Source organism: Crocodylus siamensis, chromosome 1 (assembly GCF_052110815.1).
Source record: "Crocodylus siamensis isolate JL-2025a chromosome 1, ASM5211081v1, whole genome shotgun sequence".
NCBI classification, from domain to species: Eukaryota; Metazoa; Chordata; order Crocodylia; family Crocodylidae; genus Crocodylus; species Crocodylus siamensis.
The window spans coordinates 374847602-374871336 of NC_143395.1; the positions used below are offsets into that span (position 1 = coordinate 374847602).

At 43.7% G+C, this 23735-nt stretch overlaps 1 protein-coding gene across 11 annotated transcripts in view; it reads right to left on the reverse strand.

The window, feature by feature from the left end:
- Positions 1-23735, reverse strand: part of NBEA (neurobeachin) — an 835610-nt gene that overhangs the window by 624530 nt on the left and 187345 nt on the right. For all 11 annotated transcript variants that reach the window (XM_090027554.1, XM_090027509.1, XM_090027581.1 and 8 more), the window contains exons 7-8: positions 20432-20551; positions 12284-12430 (exon numbers count right to left, since the gene is read on the reverse strand). In XM_090027554.1, coding sequence (XP_089883680.1) covers positions 12284-12430; positions 20432-20551 — 267 coding nt within the window. The remainder of the gene's footprint in view (positions 1-12283; positions 12431-20431; positions 20552-23735) is intronic.

Below are 23735 nucleotides of genomic sequence, written 5' to 3' on the forward strand. Positions count from 1 at the left end.
ATTTATTTTTGTTGTTCTCTGCTGGCCTCCTCCCAAACTGTCAACATCCTTTTTGAAGTGTGGGACCCAAAACTGGACACAGTACTTCAAGTAGAGACTCACCACTCCTGCTATAGAACTGAAGAATTACTTCCCTTGATTTGCAAATGACACTCCTGTTAATATAACCTAGCATGCTTTTGGTGTTTTTTGGTCAATCAGAGCACACTGGTAGGTCATATACAGCTTATGGTCCACTGTAATCTCCAGGTTCTCCTCTGCAGTACTGCAGCCTAGCCAGTTAGTTTCCAGTCTGTATGTGCACACACAATTACTATGCACTTGTCCTTGTTGAATCTTACCTCACTGACTGTGGACCATTTTTCCAGTCTCTTCAGGTCACCCTGGATCTTAGCCCTGACCTCCAGCGTGTCTGCAACTCCACCCAACTTGGTGTCATTCACTCACTCAAAATTAACAATCCACCTATCCAGGCAGGCAAGGAAGGAGGAACCTACAGGGTGCTGAGCTTTTAGTGCATGTTACTATATCACACACTGAATCATAAGCACTGCTGAATATCTGACCATGTTTTCTAGCCTGCTATAGCAATAACCTTGACTTGCTTTCTTAATACACATCCCATGAGGAACACTAGCTTGCCTCATTAGAAATGTGTGTTTTTGGCTGGAGAACTTGATATGCTTTCTCACTTACAAAACAGCTTACGTCAAGTGACCAAAAATATCACACTTCCTTGTATCATTTTTGGGAACAGGTGAGAATTTGAGTCTTTTCATGCCATTATTATATATGGCTGCACCTGAAAAAGACCTAGAGAATTTGCAGCAAAGTGTTGTAAAACCTATGTTAAGAGAAGTAGCAGACTGCCACTTCTGGGAGCAGCTAGGATCTATGAAGAATTCACTGAAAATTTACTGATCACCATAAACAGCAACAAATAATAATTTATTGTATTTATCCTATTCCAAGATGAAGATCCACGCCCCCCACCACACACACACTGTGAGGAAAACAAAGCCTCATCTTAAAACAGAGTATCAGACTGCTCTAGCTGGGAGGAGCAGCTGTGAAGGCAGTGGTCTTCAGTTCCCTGCACAGCAGCTCCTCACAGCAAACACAGGGAATCTCTAGAGTTGCCTCTGCCCCATGCTGCAGGGACCAGCTGTGGCACCACGTGGATTCCTCCTTCCAGGTCTGTTCCCAACCAGCAGAGAAGAGGGACCTGGAGAAGGGAGGCAGACAAGGAAGGAGGAACCTGCAGGGTGCTGAACAAGACTCTCTGCACAACAGCTCCCTGTAATGCAGGGTAGGAGCAACTCTGGGGCTCCCCCTGCACCTGGATCACTGGGGAAAGCAGAACAAGGGAGTGGGAGAAGGTGGGCAGGCAAGTGAGTGAAGACAACAAGGGTGCAAGGGGTAGAGATCAGACTGTCTGTTTCCCACCCCACCTGCCCCTTGCTACTGACTTCCTGCTGCACTAGCAGGGATGGCGGGGGGAGAGGGAAAGTACAAATTTTAAATGACCCACCGGTAATTGGATTATAGATATGGAAAATTATAAATCTGTTATAATTTTCCATGTCTAAAATCTAATTAGTGGGGGTGTCCAAAATTCAAAGTCGTCTTGGATTTGGATAAGTAAGGTAATATCAAATGGTATGAGTAAAATTTGTGCATGGCAACTTTCAGGTAATTAAATCTGGTAACACAGGGCATGAATTATGAGGAAGGAAACTTAACCTTAACCTTTTTCATTTTGAAAATGGAAAAAAAAAGACAGAGAAAGGACATTTACATTAAGCAACGAGTAGTAGGAGTTCAAGGCTGACAGGCTGTGCTTCACTGACAACATAATGGAAAGCGCAGGATTTATCAGGAGTAGTAATTCTAAGATATAATTAAGGATGAAATTTGGAAGAGAGTTCAGTTTGAAAAAAGACATTCACCCAACTGGCAGGACAAACTACGTTTACCTTTTGAAAAAACAGTTACCAAGAACAGGGGTTTTCAACCTTTTTGGATCAATGTATCCCCAGCAGCCAAACACGGAGCAGGAAGACAGAGGCCAGACGTGGGAGGGGTGTGCAGCCAGATGCGGAGTGGCAGCAGCCACCGCATGCGAGCTTCCCCCACCTGCCCCCACGTCCAGCCAGGCGGGTGGCGCCTAAACGGCACCACGGGCTGGTGTGTGGTGGCGCTCCATCCCCACCCACCCAGACATACCCCCTAGGGCCTTCTTGAGGCCTGATCTAGAAGAAACAGTAACCTACAATTTGGTACTTGATATGAATCAAGAGAAAAAGATTAGTATAATGCCCACTGAAAACATCATCTTCAGCAGTTAATGCTAATATAGTATTCTGTGGATACCAAAAAGGTGCTGTCCCCAGTTTTCAAGAAACAGATCTAGAATAAATAGGAATTTAGGTCAATGTTCAAAAGCAGGTACCTAAAAATAGCATCCAAACACTAGCCTGATTTTCAGAAGTGATGAACAAAACCAGCTCTGAGTCATTAGGACCTACAGGTACTTAGTACCTTTGAGTATTAGTCCATTTTTATTTCAGTACTTAAATGAGGAGCAAGGAGCAATTTTAGGAAATCAGGTGTGAAAATGTTGACCGAACCAGCTGAAAAGGTTTCAGTAAGGCTTTAGATTTTCGTTTGTATGTCAGTTTTGTTTCTAGGCTGACTGAACAATTATGGGCAGGGTCAGTTTATGCCCTGTGCACCGTAATGGCCTAGCTGGAACTGTTGTCACTACAAAGAAGAGAAGAGTCCTACCCAACTTTCACTACATTTTTTGACAGGCGGTGGGGATAAACCTCTTGTTGCCATGTATGATGAAATATGGAACATCCTATAATTGCTTCCAGGGGACAGGGCAAGAAGTCTTCCAACTGCCAGCTTTCTTCCTTTGAGAAGGAGAACAAAGTCACCTTTCACCAGCCTAACAAATCTCGTATCAGGTGCCTGACATGCCCACTTTATTTAGAGAACAGCACTACTGTACAATACAGCTGTGCAAAACTGCACTGTTTCATTTCAACTTCTGTTTTGCCATTTCAGAGAGAGAGTGTTTCATTTCGAAGCAGTATTCCGTTTCATTTCGTCAAAACTGTTTCATCGTTTCAAAGTGTTTTGATGTTTCGCCCATAGGTTATAATGTGGAATAATGAAAATGCCTATAATGCTGGAATTTCTTGCCAGATTCAGATGAAAATTCCAGGGATGGTAACCCCTTCAAAGGGCACAAAACCTGCCAAATTTCAAGGAGATAGGTTCGGGGGGGGTTGTGAAACAGCACCTCAATCAGTTCAAAGGAAAACGCATATCACTTGCTGGCAGCAAAGCTTGCTGTCATCCCATGAGTAGATCTCAGGGCCTGCACCCCCAGAAGGGCTGTAGAGCTGTGCCAGACTCCCCCTAGGGGTGTGGGCCCCTGGATCTGCACGTGGGATGACAGGAGGCTGCCGCTGCTGGGGGCTTGGGGCACAATGCAGCCCAGTGGCTTCAGGCAGGCAGTGTCCGCCGCTCCTGGGTCTCCAACAGGGGCAGCACCAGGCTCTTCCTGGCACTCAGTAGCTGTGCCGGGAGTCAGGTTGATCTCTGTGGGGCTGGCGGAGCCACTCAGAACTCAGCCCTGACTCTCCCTGCCTCCCATTGCCAGACTGCACTCTGAGTGGCTCCCACAGCGCTGATTCTGGCGGCAGGAGGTGGGGGAGAGCCACTGGCCAGGGCTGCACTCGGAACCAGGGCTACACTCTGAGTGGCCCTGCCACTGGCTCTCCACTGCCTCCTGCCACCGGCTCTCCACTGCCTCCTGCCACCAGGCTTATCTCCATGGGGGGGCTCCAAGGCCTCCAGCCACCTGGCTGTGTTTGCCAGGGCTGCGCTCCAAGCAGCTGCGTCAGCCCTATGGAGCTCAGCCCAGCAGCAGAAGGCAGTGGGAGAGCCAGTGGTGGAGCTACTGCATAGCCCTGGCAAGACACAGCCCGGTGGGAGGAGGCTCTGCAGCCCCATGGAGCTGAGCCTGGCAGCAGGAAGCAGTGGAGAACCATTGGCCAGGGCTGCATTCAGAGCAGCTCTACCACTGGCTCTCCTGCCACCTCCTGCTACCGGACTGAGATCCGTGGAGCTGAAAGAGCCAGGCTGAGTGCAGCCTTGACTCTCCCCCACTTCCAGTTACATATGTCAATACCAGAGCAGTCCTTCCCCCCTCTTTCTCCTCCCTCTCCTTAGTTTCTGTTTTAGCTGCAGCAAGCCTGTCTTCAAAACTCAAACTCTTTTGAAACTTTTGAAATGTTTCAAGTGCCCTTTGTTTTGTTTTGAAGGTGTTTCGAAGCCTTTTGTTTCCTTTTGATTTTGCTGTTTCAAGCTCAAAACGTGCTGAAATAGCTTTGAAACGAAACACCCATCAAAATTTTGCACAGCCCTACTGTACAGTCACTGAACTAGAAGTGTTTTGTTGTGATGGCAAACCTAGGATCCAGAGTGGCTTAGTTTAGTTCTCGTTTTTTATTTTTGTTTTTTTTTAATATGTAGAGTAAATTTTTCATACTAGCATAACTGAACATTTATCATTTCAGGAAAGAAGCATTTTTAGCATTTTAGAGGATGTAGTTTTTCAACCTGTCTGTAAATTTGTGGAAATCGAGTCTTCTCCAGTCTCACATATTGAACTATTTGTCACGAAATAAAAAGTAGCTGCAGTCTAAAACTGAGTCACTGATAATTTACATTAAAATATGTGTGTACATTGACATTTGCATAAACAACTTAAACAAATACTTTACAGAGTTGTTAAAGCATTCTCGTCCCTAAATGACTAAATACAACAAAATGTCAGAAGCAGAATGTGATATGATATAGGAAGAAAGTAAAGGGAAAGACTATTCAGGTTTACCAGTGATGTTCAAAAGGAGTGTTCTTGCTGCCCGAACTGTATTTTTATCCAGTTAATAAAACTATAAGATTGAGAGATGCCAGAATTATTAATACACAGATACTGAACTGCTCAGAAGAGCTATCCAGCACATCCTTTTCAACTAAAGTTAAATATATATGACATTTGCCAAAAATAATATAGAAATAAAATGTCATCAAAAGTTAAAACACCATAAAACTGTACGCATAATTTTATTTTCTGCCTTTGTTTCTTAATCCCTTTTCTCTCTTCCACCTCAGACTCATTCAGCTCCACACTCTTTGTCCTATTATGGTCCTCTTTTTCCTGTCATTTTTTGTGTTTTTCTTCCCCCTTTTCTTTTGGGGTAAAAAAAATCTCTACTTCATAGTAATTGCAATTGGTCAATTTTCCTTCTCTGTATTTTCCTATGCTGTCTCTTCCTCCTTACCTCTCTCTGTATCACATAGTTTCTCTGTAGAACCTCTTTCCAGTACTTCGTACTACATTTACTATTCCCGCAATACATTATCTATCTATCTATATATATGGAGCGATGCCATGATGGTGTGGGCAGAGGGGACAAAGCACGGGGTTGGGGTGAGCCCCCCCCACACCACACACACACTCCCTGGAGGAGGCGGCACCATGGAATGCTGGCTATGGGGACGGAGGAGATGGCAGGGCAAGGTTCACCCCTGCCCCCCTGCTCCTTGTGGCAGTAGCACAAGGGAGGGGGCAGGGGCAGGCCTGTCACACAAGTAGGGGAAACAGGGTTGGGCCTGCTGCACTGGGGGGGAATGGGGTTGGGCCTGCCACACCTGGGGGGGCAGGGACAGGGTCACGCCCACTGCGCTGGGATTGGGCCATGGTGGTGGGGAGGGGAATGGGGTCGGGCCTACCCAGCTGAGCTCCATCCCTGCCAGGCCCGTCATTCTTGACAGGCAATTTGCTAGTATTCATTATACTCCTCTATTAGCCTGGATGTTACCTTGAAAAATGACAAGCTCAACCCCACTGTAACAGGGAATCAGTCAGGAGCCGTGTTACTGAGACAAGGTCAGATCAGACTGACCCGATGATGAACCCCTGCCAGGTGGAGGAGATTACACACCTGGGAGGAGACTGGGTGATTAGGCCACCAAAACCAGGCATAAAGCCAACACACTGTTTGCCTTTGGGCACCAGGAAACAAATGAGGAGTGGCAGAGGTCCCTAACGGGACAGAAGAAGTCCCACCTGTGAACTGAAAGACATTGGGGGAGCTCCAGACTCATGGCAGATCAGCCGGGAAGAGGTTTTGCCTCATCGAAAACCAGCTGCGCTGGTGAATGCAGGGAGATACAGTGGTGCCAGGATGCAGATTCACTGGCAACTTAGAGGGAGGAATTCTGCTCCCAGGTAAAAGAGAGAGGATCAGAATCATCCCCAAGCCTGGATCCCATCAGGACTGCAGAATTTATCAAGAGCCAGGCAGGCTGAGAGAGAGAAAGAATGGGGACTGCTCTCAGCATCACGCACCCATGGAGAATGAGAGCCAAGAAGAGCATACGCCGCCAATGAAGTGATTAGCGGCAAAGACTCTTTACAAAGTATATACAAAAGTATCAAGCCTGGGGATTCCTCAACTGTAACTCAGACTATCCTTGTCAATGAAGTAATTGACAAGAGTCAAAAAAATCTAACATTGTGATTAACTAACATCAGGGTGGCATTTATCTACCTCGGAACAACAAAGGACACTGATCTCAAATATTCCAAAAAATCCTGGTTCAGGACCATTAAATATTTTTGTTTTTCTAATGCTGAAACATTATAACCTAGAATAATGCTTTAAAATTACTAAATCTACATGAACTGAAATATTTATAAGGATGAAATCAGGAAGGCCAAAATGAAATGAGACTTGCACTTAGCAAGGTATATGAAGGGCAACAAGAAGGGTTTAAACAAGCATGTCAGCAACTAGAGGAAAATCAGGGAAATTGTGGGATCCTTACTGAACAGGGGAGGCAACCAAGTGACAGATAATGTGGAAAATGCTGTAGTCAATGCCTTTTTTGCCTCAGTCTTCACAGGCAAAGTCAGCTCCCAGACTACTGCACATGGCAGCACAGTTTGGGAAGGCAGTAAGCAGCTGACAGTGGCAAAAAAAACAGGTTAGGGACTCTTAAGAAAAGTTGTACATGGGGCCAGATGCAATGTACCCAAAGGTGCTGAGGAGTTTGCTAGTATGATTAGGGAGCTGCTGGCCATTATCTTGGAAAATTCATGGCAAATCAAGAGAGGTCCCAGACAATGGGGAAAGGGCAAATGTAGTGCCCATCTTTAAGAAAGGGAAGGAGGATCAAGAGAACTACACACTAGTCAGCCTCACCTTAGTCCCTGGAAAAATCATGGAGGTCCTCAAGGAATCAATTTCTAAACACTTGGAGAAGAAGGTTATTAGGAACAGTCAGTATGGATTCACCAAGGGCAAGTCATGCCTTACCAACTTCATTGCCTTTTATGATGAGATGTTTGGCTCTGTAGCTACAGAGAGACCAGTGGATGTTATCTACCTTGATTTTAGCAAGGCTTTTGACACAGTCTCCAACAGCATTCTCACCAGCACTCTAAGGAATTATCAGCTGGATGGATGGACTATAAGGTGGATAGAAAACTGGCTGGATCATCAGGCTCAAAAGGTAGTAATCAATGGCTCAATATGTAGTAAGCAGCCAGTATCAAGTGGAGTATTCCAGGGGTTGGTCCTGGGGCTGGTTTTGTTCAATATCTTCATTGACTATCTGGAAATAGGGATAGAGTGCACCCTTAGCAAGTTTGCTATTGACACCAAGCTGGGGGTGTCAATAGCAAACTGGAGAATAGGGCTAGGATTCAGAGAGACCTTGACAAACTGGAGGATTGGACCAAAGAAATCTCATGAAGTTTAGCAAGGACAAGTGCAAAGTCCTGCACTTATGATGGAACAATCCCATGCACTACTACAGGCTAAGCAACAGCTCTGCATAAGACGACTTAGGGGTTACATGGGACAATAAGCTGAATATGAGTCAACAGTGTTCCCTTGTTGTCAAGAAGGTAAACTGCATCCTGGACTACATTAGTAGGAGCGTTGCCAGCAGATTGAGGGAAGTGATTATCTCCCTCTATGGCTAGGGACAGACATTCAAAAAGCCTGAGCCTGACTTGATTCAACTTTTGCAGCTTAGTTTAACCTGCCTAAGCTGAACCAGTTTCCAACCATACAAACAATCCCTCTGCAGTGGCTCAGGCTAGAAGCCGGGGGGGGCGGGGGGAATGGGGCTAGAACAGCCCTCCCTTCCCTTGCACAGAGTTCAGCTAACGGGGGCGTGGCCAGGCCCTGGCACGACTTTCTCATTAGGGAGGCCTGCCTGCATCATCCCAGGCTTTTCCCTGCTGGCTGCGCAAGGAGTGGGAGAGTTGTCAGCCCCCAGTCCCTTGCTAGCACTCTGAGGCAAGGGGGGTGTGCACTGCATTTATCTGTTCATGACACAGAGCTTTTCAATCTCCCTCCAGACTTGTCAGACTCTCTCCACTAAACTGACGGGTGATGAAGGTAGCCTGGAGCTGATATGAGTATTTATCACCCAATAAGCAAAAGAATAGCCTCTCTCCCATTACTTCAAACTCTTCTTAAACAGCTTAGCAGGATGATCTGTTGATTTGCTCCAAAAGCCCTGTCCTGTTTGCTTGCCTGTCCCAATTAAATTGGTGAGACACACACACAGACCCCTCTCAGCATTAGCTAGCACACCATGTGCCTACAGTATCTGGGGCTCAGGTCCATGCTGTGGGAGATGGGAAGGAGGGATTTCCTGTTCAAGCAGCAAAGGGGGTAGCGCAGGGGGAAGCCAGCAGACCCTGTTGCGTCTGCGGTCTCTGCCAGTGCCTTAGACAGCACTAGCTAGCCTACCACATGCTGACTATGGTCCATGCTGTGGGAGAGGGGAGGAAGGGATCCCTGCTTGAGCAGCAAGTGCTAAGAGGGGAGGGGAGGGGAGGGGAGTGTGGGGCATGAGGAAGCCAGCAGACCCTGCTGTATCTGCAAGTCTGTGCCGGAGGAGCTCTGCCCAGGGAGCAAAGGGGAGGGGCCAGCTCTGCTGTGGAGCAGAGAGCCCCACCCAGCCCAGAAAGCATGCTGGGATGCTGGGGGTGTCTGGTTGAACTTAAACCAGCAAGGGATCTGGGACAGACATTGCATAAACTGGTTTGAGCCAAATCAATTAAGTCTGATACTACATTTAACCAGCTTCATCTCAAATCAGTTTCGGCCATTTTCAAACTGGCTTATGGGCGCTGAACATCTGTTCTGTTGCAGGTTTAAACCAGTCTCTGAACACTTAAACCGGTTTATGTGTAATGTCTGTCTCTAGCCTATTAGGCACTGGTGAAGCCACATTTGAAGTACTGTGCCCAGTTTTGGGCCCCCCACTACAGAAAGGATGAAGAGAAATTGGACAGAGTCCAGCAGAGGGCAACAAAAGAAGATGGAGCAAGACCAGTGGTTTTCAACTTTTGTTCCACAGATCCCTAGGGGTCTGCACACCATGTCTAAGTGGTCTACAGAAGAAGACTATGATCAATCAAAAGTATTGAAGACTATGATCAATCGAATGCTGACAATCAAAGGGTTCTGCACCTCCGTGCAAAATTTTTTAGGGGTCTGCAAATGAAAAAATTTTAAAAACCACTAAACTGTACTGTTCTTAGTGGTGGCAGATAACAGAACAAGGAGCAATGGTCTCAGGTTGCAGCAAGGGAAATTAAGTTAGATATTAAGAAAAGCTTTCTTACTAGGAGGGTAATAAAGCACTGGAGCAGGCTATCCAAAGAGGTTGTGGAATATCCATCCTTGAAGGTTTTTAAGACCTTAGTAGACAAAGCCTTTGCTAGGAAAATATAGTTGGGAACTGTCCTGCTTTGAGCAAGGGGTTGGACTACATGACCTTCTGAAATGACTTCCAACCCTAATTTGCTATGATTCTATCATTTTAGTACTGAAATAGTATGAAAAGTCAAATCTTCTGATTTTCAGGCAGGAAATTTCATCAAGACCAAAACATTTCCACAAAATGTTCTGAACCTTCATTTTTAAACATAAAACTGTGCTAAGTTTTTAGTTTTCCTGGAAAATAGATGGATCTGGAAAAAAATGTGATCTCCAGCCCCTACATCTACTGCCTGGTTTTTGGACCACATGCTAGCTGCTAATTTATCTCAAGAAATCCATGATGGTGAAAACTATTCAGAGAACACTAAATACCACCCCAACTTGTGTTCCAAATGTATAACATTTGGAGGATTTCTTTTTTTTTCTTTTATTGCATCTTTACATTTCATTCCATCCCAGGATATATGTGTATATGTTGAAACGCCATATTTTCAACCCAGGCTTCACAGCTTTCAGAGTGGAATAAATATTTCAAGTTTTGGATGCCCACCTGAACTGAATCTACAAATGTTTGAGATTCCTCCATCAGGCTTAACAATGGTTCAACCTATGTTGTGGCAAGCAGGACTGACTTTCCACGTTGCAAGGTTCCTGAATTTTGGTGTACCCTGATATGCCCTTCTAATTTTAAAGGAGTTTAATTCAAAATTTTGAAGTGGATTTTTCAAACTAATTAAATATTAGAACTGATTAGTTCTATCATCTATGATGATACTATATTACATGCATTTTCTGTTTTTTTATTCTTCATATAGATCTACAATATATAATAGAAGTTTTCAAGCAGGAAACTGGAGATTTGAGCAGATAGGAAGTAAAATAATTGGGGCTTTTAGAATGTGAGTATGTGTAGGATGCCTTATGCAAGAGGCATAAAATTTATGTTTCTGCTAAAATTATCAGTGGTGAAAGAGTTAGTAGTATTGACATTTAAAATGAAGCTTTTGTTTTTAAAACCACTGAGATGAATGGAACAGTTCACACATGTCAAAATAAGTATTTCTGACTCAATTTACAGACAATCTGGCATTAATTTATTTACATTCAATTGCAAGATTATATTTATGACCACGGGAAAAAGATATACATATACTTTGAGAAATGTAAGTTCTGACTTCAATGCATAATTTCACTGAATGCACTGACCACTGGATTTGAGGTTCAAGTCACACTACTACATACTGTGGTATGAGAAGATTTGCTAAGCTTGAAAATACACACTGCCAAAGGTAGTACATTTCCCTTTGTTACTATCTGGCGTTTCTAGTGTAAAAAAAATCTAGACCTGTCAACAGTATGCAATATTTCTTTCAGTCCATGTAAACTTCACATATAGCCACTTAGCCATATAACACAACACAGCATATAAAACATTTTAAAACTATTTCTGTATATCATGACAACATTGCCTTTATGATAATCATTTTCCAAATGACAAATTAAAAGTTAATGGAATTTAAATGCATCAGTCTCTTCTTAGCTGTTTATCTAATAACATTTTATATCTTGCACTTATGTTGTATCTGCCTTACAGAACACAAAGTACATTAAAAATTATGCTGCAACCTTTATCATTTTACAAATGAGAGAAACGAGGCATAAAGATTGCCATCAGGTACTCAAACAGTCTGGAACAGAAGCTGAATCTCCTGCCCATTTTCAAATGCTTTAGCTTCTAGACAAACCAGGTTTCTCAGCTTCAGCAAAATGTGTCTTGTTCACTTTAAAAAAAATACTCTTTATGGTTTTTGCAGAGAATAACCAATATTGCTTTATCAGAGATCAAGGTAATAAAAACATTATATGTTTGTCAAAAAAGTTCACTCAGAGGCATTTGAGCTGCTCCTGATCAGAACTAAGCAGGCTACTATGCCTAACTGCCGAGCTGTGGGGATGCCCAAACAGGAGTGGGAAGGACTTACGTCAGCAGCAGCCCCACAACTGGGAAGGAGGACAAGTAATCATAGCCTGAATGCCAAAAGCAAAAGCATGTATACAAAGGACAACTGATACCGCAAAAACAAAGCATTAAAATCTCTGTTTTGCATTTTATAAGAACAGGTTACAATTTATCACTCAATTTTTCTCTCTGACTGAGTCTGGGGTACAAAATATAGGGTAGAAAATAACATGATTCTGGCACAAATGCAAAATTACTCCTTGTTATGCTTCAGATGATAAATTTCAGTGAACGTTTCAAAAAGCAAGTTGAATTTTGGTTGTTAATGACACTTGAAACCAGATGTGGTTTATGTTTTGCTGAGAACATTTCATGCAGCTCTACTTAGCAATCCAAAAACAAGAATTTGCATTCAAACAAGCTGTCTACAAAAATAAAAATACTGCCTTGGTGTTACTAATTGTACGGAAACTTATTTTTCTTCAAAATCAATTACCTTATATCCAGGTCCTAACTGATGGATTGCAAAGATCTGTGCGGGGTTGAGTGCTTCAGTGAATACATATACTGCTCCAAGTTGACCACAAAACACTCTATTTGCATCAGCTGTCTCTGAAGATCCAAGAAAACATTTATCATAGCTCTGTATTAAAGAAAAAAATAATTAATTTAAACTATATATGTATATATATTTGCACACAAACAAAAAGAACAAATGCTTATATATAACTGTTATTGCGAAAAAGAGAGGTTTTGAAGAAAAAACAATTATTTAAATTATAACTGCAAAAGCTATTATTTTTTCAAATAAAACATCAGTTTATCATTGAATAAAGTAACATATACATCTTTCATTTATTATTACAAGTTTATTTTCATTGTCACTGATTGTTATGATTCATTTTTAGTCATATGTCATACCTTAATGAACACTAAAACAAAATTACCAAGTTACAAAGTTACCAAATTACCTAAAAAGGCTCAACTCTTCAGCTTAGAAAGAAGAAGGCGGGGGGAAGGGAGGGAATATGACAGAGGTCTATAAAGTAATGAAGGGTTTGGACCAAGTGGACAGGAAACAGTTGCACACCAGCTTGCAGGACACTAGCACTGGGGGGCACCTGCTGAAATTAGTAGGTGACAGGTTTAAAACAAATGAGAATGTAGTTTTTTTATACAACACGTAGTTAGCTTGTGGAATTCACTGCCACAGGAGGTGGTGGAGGCAGACAGCACATCCAGGTTCAAAAATGGACTGGATAAGTACATGGAAAATAGATCTACTAATGGCTATTCAACAGAATGGTTGAAGACGTTTCCCCTGGCACCTCTAAACCAATAATGATGGATGCCAGAGAGGATACTCAGTAGGGGATGTACATCACTCTAGAGATATCCAGTTCAGTGCTCTCCCTGTATAGTATCCACTTCTGCCACTGTTGGTGACAGGATACTGGGTTGGATGATCCACTGGTCTGACCCAGTATGGCACTTCTTATGTTCAAGTATCAGAATTCCAGCTTTTGCACCTAGAATATATGAAAGACCACAAAAGTTGCTTTCTCTAGGTCCATAATTGCAGCCATGTATTGAGATATAACTACAAACTGACATTCAGCTCCTTCTTCCTTACATATTTTCATTTCTGCATTAACAGTGAGGTCTTACCATGTTGAAATGTTCTCTCAGTCTTGTGCTGTTTGGACATTCTAAATCTTTGCAATCAATGACTGCCACCTTCAGAAATCTCTACCATAAGCTCTCAAAAACTGTGGCAAACATCTTCCAGCCATTAGCCCCACATACAACCATAAAATCACTCTCTTAGTTAAAGACTAAGGGACATCACCCTGACAGAAATATGCCCTCGCTGAGGCATCAGGCATTCAGCAGCAGCTCTAATCTGTTGCTCTCTGGCAGAAGCTGCAATAATTGAGGCACAAAGCATCTGGACTCGGCCTGCCTTTGAATTCTTTCTCAATGGTCTAAAGGGGGCTAATAGATCTAGGGCAGCCTCCATACTCTTGCCTAAATATACACATTGAAGTTCTTGGTGTGATGGTCACATAGATCTCTTGTGCATAAAGACCAAGATCCAGGGGACCAATGGTTGCCACGAAATAAAGCTGAATAGACTCAACTAACCAGATGAAGCTGCTGACTTCCATTTACATAACTCCCACATTCTGAGGGAAAGTGCTAATACAATATCTGTCTATATTCCCTCAAAACTCCCCAACTATGTGGCCAAAATGGCTGCCACAACTTCTGAAACCCCATTTCAACTCCTGTGTGTGTGCGTGTGTATGTAGAAACACATACATGCACACACACGTATACTGTAGTATGAATTTTTGTATATTAGCTATTATACTTAAATGGCAATAGGCTTGAATTGATCAACCTCTATGATAGTATGAACAACTAAAACTCCATTTTGTGCTTGTTCCCTCCTTGACATGAGTGGATGAACTTCGTATGCCCTGCGTACATGAGTGTCTGTGAGAGGGTAAAAGGTGAAAAAATGGTAACTATTTGCATGAAAACAGAAGATTTAATTGATTGTGTAAGCAACAAGGTGCCAATGTATAAGTTACCAGACAGTAAACTAATTAATGGATGGCTGAAGAACTTGTTTGTGATCAGGTGCAAAGAAGAAGGAATTTTGCATATCTTGCCATTTGAACTACACAATGCTTCAAGACCAACTATACAATGTTTCAAGGCAAAGATCAAGATACCAATGGAGATACCAGCTTTACTGGAATGACCTCAAGTTGAAATAACCAGAAGAAACAATCTCTAATTAAAGACTGAGCATGGAAAAACCCCAATGCTGAACAAAGATTTGAAATCCCTATAAAAGTGAGACTCAGACATGCCAAGATGGGGCCTCACCCTCCTGCAGTGGCTCCTCAGTCCCCATTGTCATGGCTGTCATCCCTGCCATCCCCCTCTGCCTCCAAGAAGCCAGTACTGCTGGCCTTACCCTTCCCCCCTGCTCCAGCCCTGCTGGGGGATGGCTGAGACGGCGCCTCTGTCTTTGCAGAGCACTCTGATTGGTTGTTTCAGTAAGAATAGTGATCGGCTGCCGAGACAATGAATCAGAGCAAGAATGAAGTGTCACAGACAGACAGACTAAGGCTTTTATAATATTAGAATTTATAAGTTGTCCACGTATAGACTCCAATCCATCTTAATTCAAGGTCATCTTTGGATTCAGGTAAATATGGTATATGACCCTTTTTCCTCCCTTCTGGTCACCTGATGAGGCCTTCTGGTAACAGGGACCAGGTACAGTAGTGGCCTTAGGGGAGGGCAAACTCCTCAGGAAGCCATACATGAAAAATCTTCCTTAAAAAAACAAACAAAAAACAAAAACAAAAAAACCTAAGTTCTCTATAAGATACAGGCAGTCCTCGACTTACAATGTTTCGAGTTACAACATTTTGCACTTACGTTTATAAACTGGCACCCTGTTTCAACTTTCTGACATCAGTTTTAACTTTACAACACTTGATCTGATGCCACATCACTAGCGAACAAGTTCACTTCATCGTCCATCTCCCTGGAGAACATCTGTCCAAACTTCCTTAGATACTTTCTTTAAGAAAGCAGACAAGACTCCAGAAAAACCTGCAGCCAAGACTCCTGAGAAGACTCCAGCCAAGAACCCTTCAAAAAGTCCAGCAAAGTCACCTCAAAGAAGTCCTTCCAAATCAATATGATGGTATATACAATATAAATACATTAATGTAGCCGTATTACTCATCTATAATTGATTCAGTACAAAATTCTGGGTTATTTTTGGTGAAAATAGGGTATTGGGCCTTGGTTCAGGAACCAGTCCCACACTTATAACATTTTTTCCTATGGGAAAATCAGTTCTGAGTTACAAAGTTTCAATTAAGATGTGGTTTTCAGGAACCAATTGTGTCGTGAGACCGAGGACTGCCTGTATACGCAGACTGCTGCAATTCAACATCCAGTGGTCCATGCTGGTGTTGCAGAGTACTATAAGCAAGAGACTACTGAGGATTTTTGCTAAGGAGCCAGAAGGAAGTCTTGGCTCTTTAGCTCAGCTTCTTGAAACAGATGGTCTAAGAAAACGCATGTAATCTTGGCTGGTTATTTCTACCCTAAATATCAATATGCAATCCAAAGTAAGATAAAATGGTGTAAATGGGTCATATTTACCCATCTGTTTACGACTAAAAGTTTATAAAGCACTTACAAAATTGAGGTTCATCCTCTTTATTGAAACAATTCATACTTGATAATGATATAGATGTGAATGTTTCAATTGAAGGGCGTTTGTGTCCAAAAGCTTGCAATTAAAGACTTTTTTTGCAAAAATCTAGTTGGTCTAATAAAAAATATTACCTCTACTATGAATCCTGATTGCTTTTTCCTTTAGACCAATATGGCTACAACCTGGACCCATGGAAATTAGCCAATTTTTTAAATGAAAACTTCATCATTTTACAAGGAGGAAGCAACTTTGACAACCTGAAACCTGAGATACTGTTCCTGCCTTTGTTCAAGGTAATTTGTATCATCACAGAACCTCACAACAGAGTCCAGAGTCACCTTACCAGATAAGAAATGCCTGCCCAGAAGAGTATTCCATGTATTGACTCCTCTGTTAATGCCTATGAAATTCATTTCTACCCAGGAGAACTTTTACCATATTTTCTCTGATGCCTGATGAAGGACATTTGTGCCCAAAAGCTTGCAATCTACCTGGAAGAACTCTTCACAAGATCATCAAAACTAAACTGTATTGTAGACTGCACTTCAAACCTAACCCTCACTTTGCACTTAAGGATGCAACTGAACATCCTAATATTAATATCTTATCATCATTTATTATAAGAAGGCAGGGTAGAGTTGCACTTCATACACTAATTCAGGGTTGTCCAACTGGAAGCCCATGTGTAAAGGGTTAGTCTGCAGGCCACAGGGCTCCCACCTAAGCCACTTTCTCCCCTGATTGTTCCAGTTGCAGCCACAGCCAGAACCTCCAGGCTCCCCCTCCTTCCTCTGCATTTCAGTTCCTGCACCCACCCGAGGACGAACAGACTAAACTAAAGCAACTCTGCCACGCCTTCTGCTTGACTTCAGACTAACGCTGCTAACTATCTCTCTTTATTCCCTTTATTTAGAACATATTCTCTAAACACCCCAATACATGATCATAACCCTTTGTATTAGGCAGCTTTAATTTAGTACTATTGGATTGAATACTAATACTTTTGAATGGATGTCTCTTCCAGAGATTCAGTTTCAGAACAACACATGACAAAAAAACAAAACAAAACTATTTTCATTGTTAAACTAATTAATTTCCTTCAAGATAATGTCCTTAAAAATAACTTAGTTTCCCCCTTCTCTTCATTCTCAAAATGGTTTCTTGAACATTTATTTCCAAAATTTGCCTTGATTAAAAAAAAACTATGCCAAATTTCTAGGACTTAACTAGCTAACAAAACGAGGGAGGCTAATTGATTTTAACTATATGAAACTATTAAAGTATAAAATATCTCTAAGTGCAGTTAAAATCCATAGTTCTATCTATTAAACTCTTATTCTATTTTCTTAAAGCTTCAATTATTGATTGGCCTTTTGATATGTTTACTCTCTTTTAAATATAAGAAGCATAAAAGAGCAGAGTTTCTTCTGTATATTACATTTCAAATTATGGCTGAGAAAAATTAATGATGTAATGTCTCATTTCACAAGTGTCGAGTATATGGGAGCATGAAGACCTCAGCCCTGCTCAGAAAGAAGGTAGGTTGCCCACCCATTACTAATTGGGTGGGACAGTTCCAAAATGGGAACATCAAGTCCCAGTCCCAGGCTGCATCATTCTGGGACACCATTTGTCCTACATTTCCAGTATTGTGCAGGGATCTGGGTTTTCCGTTCACCATGGGAAAAAACATGGGAATAGTGGGCAGAGTTCCAGCCTGCAAGGGGCTGCAGGGAGCAGGACACAGGGGGTGCCACAAGCATTCAAGTGCACATGCATATGCATTTGGCCAGAATACAGCCCCAGCTAGTGGTGGAGAGAGGCTCCCTCAGCTACCTGTAGGTAGGTCTATGAGGGCTGGGGCATATTAAGGCCCCACAGTGAAAGAGGGAATGGGGCAGGGGCTGGGCCTGGAGGCACTGCCCAGCTAGGGCGGTGCATGGGATTTGGAGCCAGGAGTGGTACAGAACCACAGGCGGTTTGTCCAAGGGACTGGGAGAGAAGGGGCTCCCTGCTGCTGCATGCACTCCTGCCTGCTGTGGCCTTGGGGCTCCCCACCCTGTTCATCTCCCACCCAGACACCCCACATTGGCCATGCCACCTTGGCAAGGCACTCCCTGCCCTCCAAGCAGGGATGGTGGCACAGAGTTGCTCCCTCTGCTAAAACTGAATCCTGCTACGAAAAATATTCTAAAAATAATGTATTTTCTCATCTATAGCTATTATTTAGTGTATCTACTGAAATCTAAGATGCCCCAAATAATTAGATTCTGTACATGGAAAATCTGTAATTTTGTTATAATTTTCATGTATAGAATCTAATTACTGTAGGGTCATCTTTTAATCAAGCCTCCCACCACTACAGGGGGAGGGACAGGCAGTAGGGGACAGGCAGTGTGGGAAAGTCAAGCAGCTTGTGCCTGCCCCTCACTACCTCTGCCCCTATCTGTCAACCTGGAGTCTCCCCTTCCCACAGCCTCTGCTCCACCCCTCTCTTCAGCCTCTGCTCCCCACTTCCCCCCTAGCTTCTAATCTTCCCTCCCCACAGTTTCTGCTCCATGCTGGCAAGCTCCATCCCTGTTCTAGCCTGGGGCACTGAGCACAGCACCAGCCCAGCCCCTGCCACAGCTGTGTAGACTGCCTACTGCTGCTATGGAGCTGGGCTGGAGGCAGGTTCAGTGCCCCAAGATGCACTGTCCACAGAGGTTGTTGGTGTGGAGCAAGGGTAAGAGGGGGATGAAGAGGAGCAGGCAGGGGTAGCAGTGTGAGGGGGTAGAGGAGAGATGGGGAGAGGAGGCTGGAGGAGGGACATGGTGGTGCAGACGTGGTAGGGGCTGGGGGACAGGCAGCAGCTGCAGCTATGGCTATGACCACAGATAGGGGCTTGAAGCCTGAGCCACAAGAGTCACCTTTCCCTCCACCCCCTCAACTGTCCTCCTACCTGACTGTAAGACAAGGGGCTTTCCCTGCTCCATACAACACCTGAGAAACAGCTCCTGTATTACAACTAAGAGGAGGAAATATGTGGCAGCTGAAGAGCAAATAGGTCTTTGAAAATGCCAGGAGGAGGTTAATTAGATAAAAAGAAAGAACGGAAGCACAAGAGCTAATCATCCTGTCCACTTCACCAGGAAGACCAATATGAGAAGGAGAACTAAAGGACAAGAAGCTAAGTTTCTGCATCACTAGCCAGACACGCTATACTCTCTCCTTCCTTCTACATGGAATGTTTCATTGCTGCTAGTCTAGCCAACCACCCAGCCCCTGAGATGAGGAAGATGCATGTCAGCATTTTAAATGCGTTGGTTGTTACTCTACTAAAAAATCATTTATAAAAAAAATATGAAACTGGGTCCAATATATCTTAAAAGAGTACATCTTCTAAACTGAATTATAACACAATCCAATTAAGAGACTTGCTTAAAATTCTCAGAAAATTCATTCAGCACCCAAATGAATTATAAAGGTATTGACTGATTCAAATTTAAAAAAAATAAAAAAAATCAACATGCTGAACTTCAGCCACAAGTTGCCCTTCATTAATAATATGAAAACTAATACTAGCAATGTAAATCAGTTTTGTTATTAAGAATGGTAACCAGTTCCAGAGATCTGAATTCACTTCTTGCACCTAGAAGAAACTTTAGGGAAGGGGTGCAAAACTAATCTGGCCCAATGGTATCAGAATGGTCCATAGGCCACAAGAACAGCGTGGGGCTTCCACAAACTCTCCCACCCCTGTATGATGGATCCAGTGCCCACAGTGCTCACTCCAGATAGTTCAGGATTATGCTGGATCCAGCATGCATGAGGTCCATGGATCCTCTCCTTAATGTCAGGCTTTTGGTGCCCAGGAACATGAAAAAGCAGGCAGGGGTTCAGTCATTGCTCCCAGCTGCCCACCTACCTTTAAAAGGTCTGAGGAATGCGATCCTAACTTGAAAAAAGACTCCTTTCAACATGGATCTTTAAAAAGTGGGCACATAGTTGGAGCCCCAGCTGCATGCCCAGCTTTTACATTCCCAGGCATGGAAATGGGGAGCTCCCACTACCACGTGCATGGAGGTACAGCTGGAAACCAGGGAACTTCCCACTCTCCAGTGCAGATGCCCTCCCTTTTTGTTCCCTCCCCCCTGCTGCAAGCTGACAGTTACATGATAGGCATTTGAAGAATGTTATGCCCCATTCCCCAAACTGCATAATCCAGACATAGTTGTGCAGTGTGGGGAACAGGGTACAACTTTCCTCAAGCCCCAACTGCACAACTGTTAAAATCTGCCAGCAGCCTTATTTTTCATACTCTTCTATTTTTTTTTTGCACCAATATGATGATTATACATTTTCAAATAATAGCAAACTATCACTAAAAAGGAAAAAGGGGAAGAAACTTACATCATTTGTGTTAACGTGCCAAGCCATATCACCATAGGATACCAGCTGACCATTAACGTAACACCGAATTTCACTGTTCCTCCAGCGATTGTAGATGTGCACAATGCTGATCATATACCACTAAAAAGAATTAGGAAATAAATGAATTATTATTTAAAGCAAAACATCAATACATCACTTATTACTTCAAATCCTGGAAAGAGGTATAAAGTGAAGGAATCTTTGAAGCCTCCAAAACATATTAAAACTGTAAGGCTCCCCATGGGCTTAAGCATCTGCCTATCAATATCCCTTTGCAGAACTGGAGAAAAGTACAAAAGACAAAACATGGAGGTAGTTCAGAACCAATGCTAAAATTCAGGTTTAATTTTAGCTGTCATTGCAATTTATTATTTCAAAGACCAGTAAGTTGGAAGACCATTTAATAAAAAAGCACAGTACAATTAAATGCATTTGGTATGCCAATTTACAAGGAAGTCCAGACTGCTCTGTTCAAGTATCCTGCCATCACTGTTTATCAGACATCCCACCGAAAGTCCTGAGCTTGACCAGGAGTTTGCCTGGGAACTGTCTGAGGCCACATGCTCCAGGACCATGGTGGCTATGGGTGACTTCAATTACCCAGACATCTCGTGGGAGGATCACTCAGCAAAATCCGAGTAGTCACAAAGCTTCCTCTCGTGCGTGGATGACCTCTACCTGACCTTAAGAAGTCTATGGGCCAACGAGAGGCAAAGAGCTGCTCGACCTGGTACTGGCTACTGCGGATGACCTAATCAGTGACCTACTGATTGCTGGGAAGCTGGGTGACAGCGACCATGAGCTGATCACCTTCACAATCCGCCGTAAAGCTGGCAAGTCAGTCAGCAACACAGAAGTCCTTGACTTCAGGAAGGCCAACTTTGACAAGCTCAGAAGGCTTGTCAGTCAGGCCCTAAGGGACCATGACCCCAGGCAGAGGGGAGTTCAAGAAGAGTGCTTGCTCCTCAAGGGAGCGATCCTCAATGCACAAGCTGAGTCTATTCCATCTCGGAGGAAAGGCAGCAAGAGGGCACAGCAGTCCCCCTGGCTCTCCAGGGACATAACAGACTTCCTGAGGTGAAAAAGAAAGGCCTACAAAGGATGGAGGACGGGATTCACCCCCAAGTAGGATTATTCTGCACTGGTCCGGTCCTGCAGGGAGCAAACCAGGAAAGCCAAGGCTGCAACTGAACTCCAACTAGCTTCGAGCATCAAGGACAATAAAAAGTCCTATTTCAGAATATGTGGGGAGCCGGAGGAAAAGCAAGGGCAACATTGGACCCCTGCTGAACCAGATGGGGCAACTGACAACCGACACCCAGGAGAAAGCCAAACTATTAAATGGGTACTTTGCGTCGGTCTTTCATCAGTCCCATGGGACGCCCATGCCCGCTACGGGACAGGGAGGTCCGGGTGAGGGAGATCCCCTGCCCTCCATTAGGAACATCTTGAGAAGCTGGATACCTTCAAGTCAGCCCCCCCTGACAATCTATACCCCAGGGTACTCAAGGAGCTGGCGAGCATCATAGCCCAGCCTCTGGCACAGATCTTTGAAAACTCCTGGTGCTCTGGTGTGGTGCCGGATGACTGGAAGAAGGCCAATGTGGTGCCTATCTTCAAGAAGGAGAGGAAAGTGGATCTGGCTAACTACAGGCCCATCAGCCTGACTTCTATCCCATGGAAGATCTTAGAAAAGTTTATTAAGGAGGCCATCCTTGAGGGACTGGCCGAGGCCAACATCCTAAGGGATAGCCAGCACAGGTTTGTTGCGGGTAGGTCTTGTTTGACCAATCTCATTTCCTCTATGACCAGGTGACCTATCACCTGGACAAGGGAGAAGAGATTGACGTCATATATCTTGACTTCAAAAAAGCCTTCGATCTGGTATCACCGCTTGGCAAAACTAGCCAACTGTGGCCTTGGGTCCACCATGATCCGCTGGCTGGAAATTGGCTCCGTGGTTGGACCCAGAGGGTAGTAATTAATGGAAGTCACTCATCATGGTGTCATGTGACCAGTGGGGTCCCCCAAGCCTTTGTCCTTAGACCCATGTTGTTCAACATCTTCATTAATGATGTGGACATTGGAGTCAGGAGTGGACTGGCCAAGTTCGCCGATGACACCAAACTTTGGGGCACAGCATCCACACCAGAAGACAGGCGGGTGATCCAGGTTGACCTGGACAGGATCAGCAAATGGGCAGATGAGAAACTGATGGTGTTTAACACCAAAAAATGCAAGGTTCTCCACCTTGGGGGAAAAAACCCCGCAGCATCCTTATAGGCTCGGCAGCACTACACTGGCTAGTACTAGAAAGAAAGAGACTTGGGGGTTATCACTGACCACAAGTTGAACATAAGCCTGCAATGTGATGCTGCAGCTAGTAAAGCAACCAAAATGCTGGCTTGCATCCATAGATGCTTCTCAAGCAAATCCCAGGATGTCCTTCTCCTCTTGTTCTCGACCTTGGTGAGGCCGCAGCTGGAGTACTGCATCCAGTTTTGGGTTCCACAATTCAAAAAGGATGTGGAGAAGCTTGAGAGAGTCCAGAGAAGAGCCACGCGCACGATCAGAGGTCAGGAAAGCAGACCTTACGATTATAGGCTGAGAGACATGGGACTCTTTAGCCTGGAAAAGCGTAGGCTTAGGGGTGATCTGATGCCACCTATAAGTTTATCAGGGTGACCACCAGGATTTGGGGGAACGTTTGTTCACCAGAGCGCCCCAAGGGATGACGAAGTCGAACGGTCACAAACTCCTGCAAGACCATTTCAGGCTGGACATAAGGAAGAATTTCCAAGGTCTGGAACAGCCTGCCAGCGGAGGTGGTTCAAGCACCTATATTGAACTCCTTCAAGAGCAAATTGGATGCTTATCTTGCTGGGATCCTATGACCCTAGCTGACTTCCTGCCCTTTGGGTGGGGGGCTGGACTCAATGATCTTCCAAGGTCCCTTCCGGCCCTAATGTCTATGAAATCTATGAAATCACTCCATAAATCTTTCTCTCTCCCACAAAATTTATTAACAGTGATTTTATGTTTATTTTCAAGATCATTGATTAAAAATATTAATATACTTAAGCCTGAAACTGATCCTTGTGTAAATTCACTAGAAATACCTCCACCTTTGGATAGTGTTTCCTTATTGGCAACCATTTATGTTGCCTCTCAGTTAGCCCAAAAAAGTGTAATTGTGAAAATCTGAAGTGGGTTACACAGCAACTAAAACAAGCAAGCCAAAGATAAACAAGCTACAGGAGGCAAAGGTTTAAATATCTTACCT